General features: G+C 46.2%; 2 protein-coding genes across 5 annotated transcripts in view; one reads left to right on the top strand and one right to left on the bottom strand.

The window, feature by feature from the left end:
• Positions 1–859: 859 nt before the first annotated feature.
• MRPL33 (mitochondrial ribosomal protein L33) lies at positions 860–8,855 on the top strand. Of its 4 annotated transcripts, none has more exons than XM_054818841.1 (4): positions 860–995; positions 2,391–2,409; positions 6,238–6,344; positions 8,542–8,855. In XM_054818841.1, exons 1-4 carry the CDS (start codon positions 974–976, stop codon positions 8,589–8,591), a joined length of 198 nt encoding a protein of 65 aa, XP_054674816.1. In that variant the 5' UTR covers positions 860–973; the 3' UTR covers positions 8,592–8,855. The 4 variants fall into 4 exon arrangements, with proteins under 4 accessions (XP_054674816.1, XP_054674814.1, XP_054674815.1 ...); XM_054818839.1 differs by lacking the exons at positions 860–995; positions 8,542–8,855 and adding exons at positions 1,641–1,993; positions 6,444–8,535; XM_054818840.1 differs by lacking the exons at positions 860–995; positions 8,542–8,855 and adding exons at positions 1,641–1,993; positions 6,538–8,535.
• Positions 8,771–13,433, bottom strand: part of RBKS (ribokinase) — a 68,240-nt gene continuing 63,577 nt past the window's right edge. The window contains exon 8 of the mRNA XM_054818837.1: positions 8,771–9,999. Within this exon, the coding sequence (XP_054674812.1) occupies positions 9,826–9,999 (174 nt within the window). The 3' untranslated portion in view covers positions 8,771–9,825. The remainder of the gene's footprint in view (positions 10,000–13,433) is intronic.

A 13,433-nucleotide genomic window follows, 5' to 3' on the forward strand; every position in this document is an offset into this window, starting at 1 on the left:
AGCCATTTGTTTTCATGCCATAGAATATCAATTTAACTGCATGTTATTATACATTCTAAGTCTTGCTTTCCATCTAAATATGTCAAGCTGACATTTTGATTGCCTTAGTAATTGCTAAATATTCAAGGACTTGAATTCCATCATTAACAGTTTACCTAATTGATGGGAGAGGGAGGAGAAGCAAGCCACGGACCTTCTGTGAATTCTTTAGAGGCTGAGAACATACAGCTCATGAGCTAACTGGTCAGGAGAACATGCAAACTCGCATTGGTGCCTCCCTCGAGCCTCCCTGCCCATGGCTTTCACAGTATCTCATCAATACCGGTAGGTTTAGTTGCCCAGCGCCTCGGGGACTTTGACGCCATAGCGGTACCCCTCTTTTATACAACAGGTAACACAGAGAGGCACAGGTTAGCAGATATGCCAAAGGATGAGACTGCTGCGGAGCAGGACCGGATCTGCTGCCGGCCGGGGGAGCAGGCCCACTCTCACGCCCACGGGGGCTGTGGGGCTGACAGAGCCGTGTCCCGCTGCCGTGAGCCAGCCCAGCGCAGGGGCCGGTGTCGTGAGCCCGCCTAGGCCTATGTGGGAAGGTCTGGGACTCAGGCCCCGGATTTCACAAGCTCGTCTTGCTGACACCCGAAGGAACAAGGGCAGCTCTCCCTTTCGGCTTGCCGCAGATACCGGGCTCGTACCGTGAACTCGCCCCACGCCCAGCACCCCGCCGGCGGCAGCCGTTAACGGTCACCGCGCCCCGCCCACACACCAGCCCCGCGCCGGCCCCACCCCGCGCGCGCAGGGGGCGGGGCCAGCGCTGGCGCGCGCCCCGTCAGACGGAAAGGCAGCGGCCACGCCTCCGCCCCAACTCCCTCCCCCGCGCCCCGGAAGCGCTTCTACAGGGCGGCCCGGAAGTGGCGGCGGCGAGGGGGAGGGGGTTCGGGTTCGCCGGGGCGGCTCTGCGGGGAACGGCGTTATGTTCCTAACGGTGGCGGCTTGTGAGTGGCGCAGGGAGGAGCGGAGCTGGGCGGGCGGGGGCGGCAGCAGCAGCAGCGGCGGCGGCGGCAGGCGCGGAGGTGGCAGGCGCGGAGGTGGCCTTGGAGGTGGGCAGGGGCCCAGGCGGCGACGCGACCTGCCCTTCACCTCCTTTGGCCGCGGGGCCTGCGCCTCCCGGCAGGCAGCGCGCCGCGCCGGGACTACACCTCCCGGCGTGCCCCGCCCCGCCTCGTGCTGGGGCTGTTGGAGGGCGCGAGGCCGGGGCGGGAGGCGGCTGGTCCCTGGCGTTGGGTCAGAGGGGCTGCCTGTCAGCTCTCTGCCTCTTTCCCCTGAGGAGATGGAGCCTGCTGCTCCCAGCCGGCTGGGCCTCCTTACCCTCTGGGGAGGGGTGGGGCTGTGGGCCAGGGAGGGCGGCATCTGTGGGGGTAGAGAAGATCAGGGCCAGTGGGAGAGGCCCACGGGGTGTTTATGAGCGGTGCTGTTGGCAGAGTGCTAGGGCCTGTGGTAGGGGTTGGGGTGGGGAACTCGAGGGAAGCAGAACTTGTGAGCCCTCAAAAATGAGGTTAAGAAGCTTCAGCTCTTGAGTGGAAAAATGAGAAGTTGCTGTAGGGAGTTGGGGGTGTGTGTGGGAGAGTATGAGGTGAGGAACGTGCCCTTCACAGTATCTGGATAAGCTTGGGGGGTGGTGAAGGAACAGTGCAAGAGGAGGTTGGCCGGAAGCTGACAATGGCCTAAGCAAGACTTGCACAGACAGAGTATAGATGAGCAATTCTTAAAATTTTGGTGGTGGTTTTTGTTTTTCATTGATGCTGTAGATTTATGATTACTTTAAATTCACTGAGCTGACAGAAGGTAATTCTACCTGTTTCATGCTATATGGTGGGTTACATCAGGGGGCCTAACGCCAGCCTTGTGAGCAGATTAGTCTCATCTGCGAACAGCTTCACCATACGGCCACGCAAACCTTTGTGTTGGCACTACGGCGGGAGCCAGAGCAGAGGTGGGTGTAAACAAGTAGGGGAAAGTGGGACTGCAGTTTTCACCAGCAGCTTTAGTTCATACCTGCCTTAACTGTGTATTCATCTAGTGGATTCATACTGAAAGCATCTGGAGGCTGGAACAAGTGCAGTGTGTTGTGCTAGGCGCTGCATTTGTACAGACACATATAAAGGTGGTACGATGGAAGAAAGAGCAGGCAACTGGGAGCATGTAGATGGAAGGACAAGGGGTGTTTCTTGTGTGAGAGTACATTTTTTTTTTTTGTACAATCTATCTGGGGCTGTTGCAAAGGCAGGCAGTGGAAAACTCTTAATCTGTATATGTTGCATATAAAGGAAACAAGATAAAATGATAACTGTTTCTTCTTATTTTTTCTTCTTCATGCTGCAAAAAACCAGTGGCCAAGAGCAAATCTAAGTAAGTGATGTTTTCCTCATCAGTTTTTGATTTCTCCTACTACCCTGTATCTTCAAGTGACTTTACAAAACATTAGGCTTCCCTAGAATTTTTTAATATACCTGAGAGAATTGTAATCCTTGAGTCTAGCTGCATCCTCTCTGTCCTTCTGCATATGTGTCTTTTCACAGCTAAGTACAGAAAGGTGTGAAAACCCCCCTAGGTTCTAAAATTGCAGGAAAGGCAGGTTTTGTCCTATGGGATGTTACACTGAGCTGTAATATCCAAAGCACTTTGCACAGGGGAAACACACCTCTGTGCTTTATGATTAAAGAGAGGCTATAAATTATCCACATAATCTGCCTTTTGTTTCCTTTTCATACTTTTTAGCTGAGGAGGGCAAGCCAAGGTACAGTGTGGGTCTTTGTGTTGTTTGTGGGCTGGACTTTGGGCAGGTGCTGTGAACCTTTCTCATAGACAGGGTGCCGAGCGCTTCCCAGTTTTAGCATGTTCGTATGTTGGTATGTGAGGAATGGAAGTGTTGCAATCAGTGCCCTGGGTGACTTGATTTGCTCTGCAGTTCAGCTCGGGAGAGATGTTAGTGCACCCTGGAAGAAAGTCACAGTCCTTTGACCTGCAAAGAAAGCTGATGTGTTTTAAGGGTTGGAAAGGAAGGAATAACTGCTTTCAGCACACCAGTAGTCTTACAGTGTGGATGCAAGGAGACAAGATCATATGGAAAGAACAACTTGCATCCAGAATGCTAGTTGTAAGACAATAAGCTAGACAAATCCAAGGGGCTAAACTGATACATTCACGTGAATACGTTCCCATCTTCTGATTCTCAGAAGTTGCATTCTGTGCAAGTGTGTTATATTTGGTACCACACAACCTCAGGAATGATGGCTTTTGGTACATTTTCTGATTTTTTTTAAGAATCAGCCCCTGACAGAGCCAGTACCAACCACTTGCTGGGTTTGAAGAGATTCTTCTGTTACAAGATTTCTGTGCAATTGTCAAGGTTTTGAAAGCACTTCCCAAGTATGTTTCTGACAGGGAAGAGAGCAGTTTGATTTCTCGGTGTTCTACTGTGTTATCTGTTTGCAGAAACAAACACAGCAAAGCAAGATGTTTCCACGAGGTGAAAAATTAGCTTTTAAAAATAGTGTTACTAATGTTAATGTAATGATTTATTGATTTATTATTTTTTCCCCTCTCCTTTTTTTTCCCCTGATGTTCCTTTCTCTGTTCTTTTTATAGTCCCATGTATACTTAAGGAATATTATATTATTTATCCTTCTGTGCTCCCCTTGGGTTTTCTCCCCATGTCCTGATAGCTTTCCACTTTTCTGCCTCTGCTCCTTGTTACGTTTCTTCATTGGGCAGCAGGTTTTTGGAACAAGGTGTATTGTTCAGACAGGGCTTGGCCTCAAATATGTGGTGCACAAGAATTTCAAGGCCTGGTCATACTGATAGCACTGATTCCCCCAGAAAGGGGAAACTGCACAGAGGCTTTGAGGAAGTGGGTGAGGTGTAGAGGAAGGAGTCTGTGTGGTTACTGGGCCTGCACATCACACCTGCAGTAGTGTACAGGAGAGGACAATAATTGGGGATAATCTCTAGACTATGCTTGGTCAGTTGGTCTGCAGGAAACGAGTGTTTTTCTGTTTATTTTGAAGTCAATGGTAAATTAGATTGCAAAGCTGAAAAGGGAGAGCTCTAGGAGGTATGCTGCTCAGAGTGGCACAAGTGAGGAAGAATGGATGTCTCTCCAAGGTTAATTCTGACAGACCATTTTGTATGAGAAGCAGGAAAATGGAGGAAAATTAATTGAATGCCCATGTGCAGAGATGTATCCATCTCTTTATTGCAATGGAAGAGAAAGACATAATTTACAGACTGGTTAAAGGGTTTGACCTTTCTTTTGAAACTTCAGATGATGCTCTGTGTCTGGGAATCATAGAATCATAGAATGGTTTGGGTTGGAAGGGACCTCAAAGACCATGTACTTCCAACCCCCCTGCCATGGGCAGGGACACCCTCCACTAGACCACATTGCCCAAAGCCTCATCCAACCTGGCCTTGAACACTTCCAGGGATGGGGCATCCACAACCTGTTCCAGTGCCTCACCACTCTCACAGTAAAGAATTTCTTTCTAACATCTAATCTAAATCAACCCTCCTTCAGCTTAAACCCATTACCCCTTGTCCTGTCACTACACTCCCTGATAAACAGTCCCTCACCATCTTTCCTGTAGGCCCCTTCAGGTACTGGAAGGCTGCAATTGGATCTCCCCAGAGCCTTCTTTTCTCCAGGCTGAACAATCCCAACTCTCTCAGCCTGTCCTCACAGGAGAGGTGCTCCAGCCCTCTGATCAGCTTCGTGGCCCTCCTCTGGACTCGCTCCAACAGCTCCATGTCTCTCCTGTACTGGGGCCCCCAGAGCTGGATGCAGTACTCCAGGGGCAGGATCACCTCCCTCGACCTGCTGGTCACACCTCTTTTGATGCAGCCCAGGACACAGTTGGTTTTCTGGGCTGCAAGTGCACACTGCTGGCTCATGTTGAGCTTCTCTCAGGGCTGCTTTCAATCCATTCCTCGCCCAGCCTATAGTTGTGCTTGGGATTGCGCCGACCCACGTGCAGGACCTTGCACTTGGCCTTGTTGAACTTCATGGGGTTCGCACGGGCCCACCTCTCCAGCCTGTCAGGGTCCCTCTGGATGGCATCCCTTCCCTCCAGCGTGTCGACTGCACCACACAGCTTGGTGTCGTCGGCAAACTTGCTGAGGGTGCACTCGATCCCACTGTCCATGTCGCCAACAAAGATGTCGAACAGTGCTGGTCCCAGTACCGACCCCTAAGGAACGCCACTCCTCACCGTTCTCCGCTTGGACATTGAGCCATTGACCACAACTCTTTGAGTGTGACCATCCAGCTAATTCCTTATCCACCGAGTGGCCCATCCATCGAATCCATGTCTCTCCAATTTAGAGACAAGGATGTCGTGCGGGACAGTGTCAAATGCCTTGCACAAGTCCAGGTAGATGATGTCAGCTGCCCTTCCCTTATCCACCAACGCTGTAACCCCATCACAGAAGGCCACCAAGTTTGTCAGGCACGATTTGCCCTTAGTGAAGCTGTGTTGGCTGTCACCGATCACCTTATTTTCCATGTGCCTGAGCATAGTCTCAATTGTGCAGATCTCAGAGTACTTCCAGGGTGAGGGCGTGGTGGCGGTTTTCCCAGTCTCCTGGCTTTCCCTGCTCCCAGGGACACTGCAGCAGCTGCCAGTCCACCCCACAAACCGAGAGCCCTCCAGTGGAGAAGGGGTTCCTGTGGCTGGGTGAAGGTGCAGCCCTGTATCACTGGCGGGATGGATGATGCCGAGGGGCCCTGCTTCTCCTTTTGCATGCCTCTTGTTCCATCCTATCTGCGTGGGTTCCTCTCTGCATGTGGAAGTGATAGTCTATGATACAGTGTTATCTACAGTCCAAACATCTTTAACTACTATCATCCTTCCTCGCTGGCCATTATCTTTTAAGCCATACTCACTCTATTGTATGTTGAGGGGGTTTTTTTGGTTGGTTGGCCCTTCTCCCCGTTTTGTGGAGGAGCTACTTCTCTCTGGGCTTGTATTCCATTTAGGAGTTATTTAGTTAAAACTGATGCTGGAATTTCTGGCTTATAGGGGGCTCTCTGTCTATGTTATAAGTTTAGCATATGGTATGGAAGCTCCATCCAGAATATCCATGAAGTTGAAATGATTGTGCCAAATTGTTTATGCTAAAAGCTTGTCCCTTTGACAATGCCCCTGTGCACTGACACAGAGACGTTCCCTGTCACTTTAGGTACATTCTGGTGAGGATGAAAAGCGCGGCTGAGACGGGCTACTGTTTCAACATCAGGAGGCTCCGACTGCAGGAAAAACTGGTCCTGCTGAGATACGATCCCATTGGTAAGAGCTTGGGGAAGAAGTCAGCCAGCTTTGTATAAGCTTCTCTGACTGTGTGGGGCAAAAGAATTGAATATAACAGGTTTTTTCCCATCTAAGCAGAATATGTCATAGCATGTTTCATACTCGGATGACTGTACAGTTGCTGTTCTTCATGACATTCCAGTGGGAAGTAAACGTTACCCTCATTTTACAGATTGTGGCACTGAAACAAAGTAATGACTTGCCCGACACATCAGTCTTTGATGACAGCCATGCCACATGTCAGTGGCAAAGCAAAGTGACACAGGAGTTCTTTCATTCTGTTTCTTTGTGTGGTTTGCTAGACTGTGCTGCCTCCAACAAGCAGCCACGAAGTATGCATCAATAGAAATGTTCTGTTAAGCTGCCATGGGTGCTCCAGACAATAAATTTTAACCATCACTTACAAAATGGACCTTTTCTTTTAAAGAAATAAACACAAGATCTTTCTCCTCCACAAATGATACCGCTCTCCAGATGACAGTTTGTGGGTTCTTTTATGTTCCTCTGGTCCTTGCAAATTTTCTCAGTTTAAGAATCTGATTTGTTGGGGGGTTAGAGCCCTTGCCAAGATGTCTTTTGCTCACCAAGCTTTTTGAAAGGTGACTAAAAGCTGAAGTTTCTGGGAGAGGAACCAGTCTGTAGTTAGCATTAAAAAGCTTAATGTAACGTTAAAAAGCTTAATTTGGGGTAACTTAAGAGTTTAGACCAGACCATGCTAGAAAACGCATGGGGGAGTTAATGCAAAAAAGGCTTATTTAATCTATAGAATAAAGAAATGTATTAAGCAGCTCTAAGTAGGTAACAATGCATAGCTAGTACTTATGTGGTTCAAGCTTATTTTTTCTTATAATTTTATGTTCTTGTTAGATGACTAGCCTTTTCATACTCGGATCTAACAGTACAGGAGCTTTATGGCAGGTGAGAGAAACTACCAGAGAAACAGTATGTTCTCATCAAAGTGCTCATGCTGACAGATGTTGTGGCTCTCCTTCTGAATTCCACACAGAAGGGGAACTGGAGATCACTGGGATTATTTTCTTCAATAAGAAAATTTTAAATTACTGCATCGAAACATTGTGCAAAGTGATCCTCCAGAAGCTTCACAACTTGTAGGAAATGTGAAGAGAGTGGAGTGCTCAGGCTAAGTAGCGCTTCTGTTGCTGAACATGTAGTAGGTTGTTGAAGTACAAAATTGGAAGTAATTAAGAAAAAAAGCTCTGATCTTTGTAGCCTGTAGTAGAACACAAGTGAGAAATTGATGTGAGAAAGTGCTGCATGTGTGAAGGGAAGTAAATTTGAGTCTAGATACCAGCTCACATCAGGAATATGTTTGGAAGCATTTTCACTTGGCATGCATGTTCACCTTATGTTTTGTACTTTTCAAAAACCTGGGACCTCCGCAGAATGAAGCTTTTTAGTGAAGTAGTGGCAGTAGTGCCCAAGTTTCACTACCTCCTAACTGCAGCAACAGAATGTGTTACTAAGTTGCAGTATTTCTTAAAGCGAAACTTTTATGTGGAAGAAGTGATTTTGTTATTGTGTGGATTGCTATTGCGTAGCTTTCAAAGGAATTCGTGTAATGAAGTTCAATCAGAACAGTGGTGCTTCTCAAATGGTGCTGTAAGGCTTTGATTTATTTTTATGGTTTTTTAGTAATGCATTGACTTTGTTTAACCTATAGTTGAACTGACTTTGATAACGTCTGCATCAGGTGTTGGAGGCAGGGTAAGTTTGTGCCTCATTGAGAGATCCACAGGATGCTTAGTCAACTGTTCTGTCAGTCTGTGAGACCGACTGGATCCAGCTCATCATCTGTAGCTGTTTGGGCTCTGAAGTTGAAGAGTAGTAGAAAGCAGTAAGAACCTATTTTTGTCCCTCCATCGAGCAGCTGTGACTCAGAATAGTTACACACAGCAGCTGTTGAATGTTTTCAGCCACTTAAATCCTAATACTTATTTTCACGGAGGTAAAATGGACCTCTTAGGAATTAAAAATTACATGTGGTAAAGTGAAAGCACTACTGAACTCCTTCAAGAGTTGGTTAACAGCAGTGCTGTGCCAGTCAGTTGCTCCACGCTCACTTAAGCAGCGAAGGCAGCCAGGAGAAAGGGATGTAGGCTTGTTGAATTTCATCTCAACGCTTCAGGCTTCTTAACAGATTCTTTTCTCCCTATAGCAAAACAACGTGTCCTCTTCACAGAGAAGAGAAAAATCCGCTCTATCTGAACAATGACTGGGCTTGATTTATGCATGAGGAGAGGACAGTTTAGGGGGAGGACGGGGTGAACGCTGATTCAGAAATCCAGCAACATGGGCTGAAAAGAGAGGAAATGAACTGGGATCACCATCTCCTGTGATTTGAAGGCCATTGTGAATAAAACAATGTGGAGAGAGAAAATTCTTAATGTCTGGACATAGATCATCACAGTAACATTTATTTATCTTTTGAGTTATTTTTACAGTACTCAATTAAAAAAATTAAATAGCAAATCCCATTGTCTGTGTTTTCCATTGTGAAACAGGCTATAATCTTCAAAGAAACTATTGTTTTATAAGGCAATAAAAATTAACATTTTCCACAGCAGGAATTCAATGGCAGGATTGCAATTTTTTCTAACCTACCGGCCACAGATTCAACAGTAGTGACCACAAATTGGTGTCATTCCTTGGAGGGGTAGTGTTGCACCGGCTCCTCCCTAGGTGAGGAAGAAGCAATGGGAACCTGGTGAAATAAGATGAGCTTTTGGTCAGATAAGCTGCGACCATAGCTAAAAGGGCAATATTATTTTCAGTCAGGTAAGTAGGATGGATTTTCCACTCCTGGATTTTTATCAAGCATGAAGATGGTTTTGGAAGTTTTTCTTCTTTAATTAAGCTCACCTACATTTAGGGCAGTATGGCTAGAAACATTTTTCAAAGTCTACTTCAATAGTGCTTTTGTCCTCTTTCCAGTCCGAGGGACCTTCTGCAGTCTGGCAGAGTTCAGAGCATGGTGCCACAGCCCGTGTCTGAGGCATGCGGGAATAGAGGGGCCAAGGCCAGATACGGTGCTCTCTTACGAGCCAAACGCTGGCCGGAGTGTTTGCAGCTGAGGACTGAAGCTGCTATCTCAAAGCTAATGCTGTGTGTCGTGCGCTAGCGTCGCACATCAGAAGTTGTGATAAAATCAAGTAAAAGCATTACCAGGAGCCCAATACCCTCCAGGTGTTTTGCTGTAAGCTTTGTGTAGGTCAGTATAGCGCTTTGTGTGGGACGGCCACAAGCCCGATGGCTGTGTGTGGGGCCAGAGCAACCTGCTGTGCTGCATTTGAAAGACCCACCACCCCATCTTACTGTTGTAGAACAAGAACTAACAGGATTCCTCAAATAAGAAGCAAAGAGACTTTCCTGGTCTTTCCTGGAGAACCTCGGTGCAGTCTGGGCTAAGATAAAATCAGTATGTTGAGCTAGACAATGTCAATTAGAAAAGGTCCTGAGGCAAGTCCTTCCTATAAGGATATGAAGATTGTGTCCCTGATGCCTGGACGCTCACTGATGCGACGCAGTTAGACTTCCTGATCATTTCCTCCATGGGTAACTTGGGATAGTAAGCCAGGTAGAAGGCCAGCGCTCCCACAAAACTGTCACCAGCTCCCTAGAATAAAATAACACAAGTTTAAGCATACTCGCACAGGGAAACAGTTCGGATGCCTTTACTGGAAAGACAACGGTCGCAGCGCTGATTGCAGGAGTCAGGAAACTGTTCAGGGGTTGAGTTCAATTCTCTTTTCTATGCTTAGGAAATTCTGCCATGTTAAACTAACACCACAATACTGTTATCTTTGTGCTCAGCCATTGAATCAAGGTACATGCTGTAATATGGCTTAAAGAAGAAGAAAAGCAAGTGTGCTACAGTTCAGCAACATGCTGTTATAAACACTGCTTTTGAAACTTCCTGTTGTTGGAGTGTCCGATTTTGATTTCTCAACCTGAATGTTTCATTAAAGCTATTTTTCTGTCATTTAACTTCTGTTTTTCATAAAGGGCAGTGGTAGAAAGGACAGAGAAAAGGGGAAAAAAATAAGCCATGTGGCTTGTGGTGTCTGTAAATTCCTAGTTGCAGAATGATACATTTTGATGCCTCCAGAACTTAGCTGTTGTTTGTTAAAAAGTCCCACTAACGAAGGTCTATGTTGTGTCCATCACATACACCTCTCTTACTCCTGGGTCAAGCTTTGCCACCTCCGCTGAGATCGTGGGGGTGGAGGACAGTGACATTCACCTGGAGCAGCCGTGTCCCTCTTGAGCTGCGGTGTCTCCCAGAGAGCTGCCTGATGCTCTGACCCTCTAGCCCAGGTACCGCTAGCTCTGCTCTGATCAGCAGGCAATGACAACTGCTTGCCTCCTGAGTGCATTTTAACAGGAACTCCTGTTCTGCGGTGTTCAGGGCTCTGTACTGGTCCGAACAACTGGCAAAATGAATAATTTTTAACCTGATTCGCTCATTTCATTCCAGTGTCTCTTCCCCCTCCTCCCCTAAAACTGGCTTGATTTCTAAGGCCAGACTGATAGCAATTCTTGTTGGCACTCCAAAACTGGTTCTAAGGTCCCCTTTTTTTTAATCATACTTTTATACCAGTAAAAGCATTACACTAGACACACTGATAATATCTGGAATAAGAATATCAAGAACCAGCATATGGACAATCTCCCCTGAGGGGTTTTGCCTCTGTAGTTGTAAGAAATAGGCCCCAAGAGCCATGGGACAAGAGCAAAGGGCCTGGAAAAAGTTAAGACAGCTGAGCAAAATTTCTAACTGGAAGTCAAGGCTAGGAAGAAATTTGCCAATTTTGAATTTTAGTGGTTCTCAGCATTAAACTCCTACTTACTGTAAAAGCAGCTGCATATAATAGCATTCCGGCAAAAAAACCCCCCCACATGTCCACAGAAATCTGTTGGTAAGGTTACGACCAGCATGGCAGTTGCAAGGGAGCCCTAAAGGCGGTGAGCACAGGACAGGGGTGCCCAGCCATCCCTTGTCTGTCCTCACCCAGCCCTTCCAGAGCAGCTGTTTGCATTGGTGTTCCCAGTCAGGAAACTCCCTGCTTAACTCTCCCTTAGCCTGCAGTTTGGACATGCTCTTCCACCGCCTTCACAGCGGGGTATGATGTAGAGTGTCGCTTGGCAAATTACAAGTTAATAAGCCAAGCTGTAGCCCGGCATGCAGCTGCAGCAGCACCTGTTTCAACAGTTCTGTATTCCTAAACATACGAGGGGCAGGTGAAGGTTTTTTATCAATTTCTGTTGGGCCTTTGTCTCTCTTCTGGTTTCCAGAGTGCTCCCACAATGGCAGGTGGAGCAGGAGCAGGTGACTGCTAGTTAAGCATTGCCAGTGGCTTTTGTCTGATGCATAATACAAAAATCTCCAGCCCATCTCAGAGTTTACAATCTAATCGGTGCATGATTAATTATTAAAGCAATTTTGGCACTGCTGTTACAGACAGAAGTAGAGTTTCAGCAAGCAGATCTGTTATGCTGTAGCTCTAGCAGGAAGAACTCGTCATTTTTACATCAAATATTTCTCATACAGTGATCACTGGGTAATGGAAGTGGCCAAGTATTATTTTAATGAGGAATACTCAGAATATCTGGTGTCAAACAGCATAAACTATTACCTGGGAGCGGCATGGAGCAGAATGCTGTCTTTTTGATCTTTTTTTTTTAATGGAGGTAACTAAATACTGCTCCAAATAATTGCTGCCCTGTTTGCTACTGGAGCAAAAAAAAGACTAACCACACATTACCCAGGTCTTAGTTTGGATGACGGCGAGATAGAACGTTAAGTTCTCCCTTCAACTTTACAGTGCCGCTCCACTTGCGGGTGATGCTCTGAGGTTGTGAGATGGCTGTAGGTCTCCCTTTTGGTGAGGCTGAAGTATGTTTAATGACTACAAAGGTGGAAAAGGAGGTGAACAGCAGATTCCACGCAGAATGGAAAAAGGCCCTGTAGTACTTTTTTGCAAGAGAAAATATTATGGGATGATTGGAGAATATACAGAAGGATTTGATGCCAGTAAACTTTTGCTGAAATCCTTACTTCCCATACATGGACTGAAGCAGTCAGTATCTCTAAAGCTCAGCTACCACAGACCCCAAGGGTATCATAAATTCAGTTGTTGGTAAGTAAACGTTTTGTGTGTGGGGTGTTTTCAAGGTAGGAGCTACTTACACTGAAAACAGCGGCATGTATCAGACTGATTATGTAGATATCCTGTTCAGCCTTGCTTCTGCTCTGTGCAGACGTGACTGGTCAAACAAGACTGAAAGAGCAATAGCAGAACTGATTCAGCTGCAAGGTTAGCTGCAGTGAGAACTATTTTGGGCTTACGGAAACAGGCCTTCCCTCTTTGGTATTGTGGATTAAACTACATTGGGTTTGGTAGATTCAGAAAAGGTCAGCACAGAGCAGAAGAAGAAACAGGCTCACAGTAAAATCAAGATTATCCAAACTCTGGAGTAGCAAATATTAGCTTTACATTTAGCTGTTTCAAAACCTGCTATAAGAAAAAAACAGCCTACCTACTTTGCAAAAGTAATGAATTTCGAAAATAACCAGTAAGGTGCATTTATTCTTCCCACTGACAAAATACACAGAATATGTAATATTTTACATTCTTCAGCATTTGTCTTCCAGGAATCCTAATACATTGCAAACTTTGAGATAGTCCTCATATCCTTGAGTGCCTGGAGACAATTCATCGCATAATTATAAAAATATAACTTACTTAACCTTTCTCTAAAGCAGGAGATGCTAGTTTTTATGAAATAAAGAATTGGATCAAAAAATTGTCTGATATGGCGTGGCCAGTTCTAAAATGCAAATGTTACGGTTTTTGACTAAGTTTTTTGGTTTTGAAGCGGTTTTGAAAACTTATTTATATTCTGTGCCACTAGTCTGGAAGGTCCTTGTTTTCCTGTGTGTCTGGAAAGGGGCATTTTTGTTTGTTACAATCCAGCACTGATTGAGATTCTGTGCCTCTAGAGAAGAGAAAACCCACAAAAACACTTCTATTTATACCTTAGCTTTTG

This window comes from Grus americana, chromosome 3 (assembly GCF_028858705.1).
Source record: "Grus americana isolate bGruAme1 chromosome 3, bGruAme1.mat, whole genome shotgun sequence".
Lineage (NCBI taxonomy): Eukaryota > Metazoa > Chordata > Aves > Gruiformes > Gruidae > Grus > Grus americana.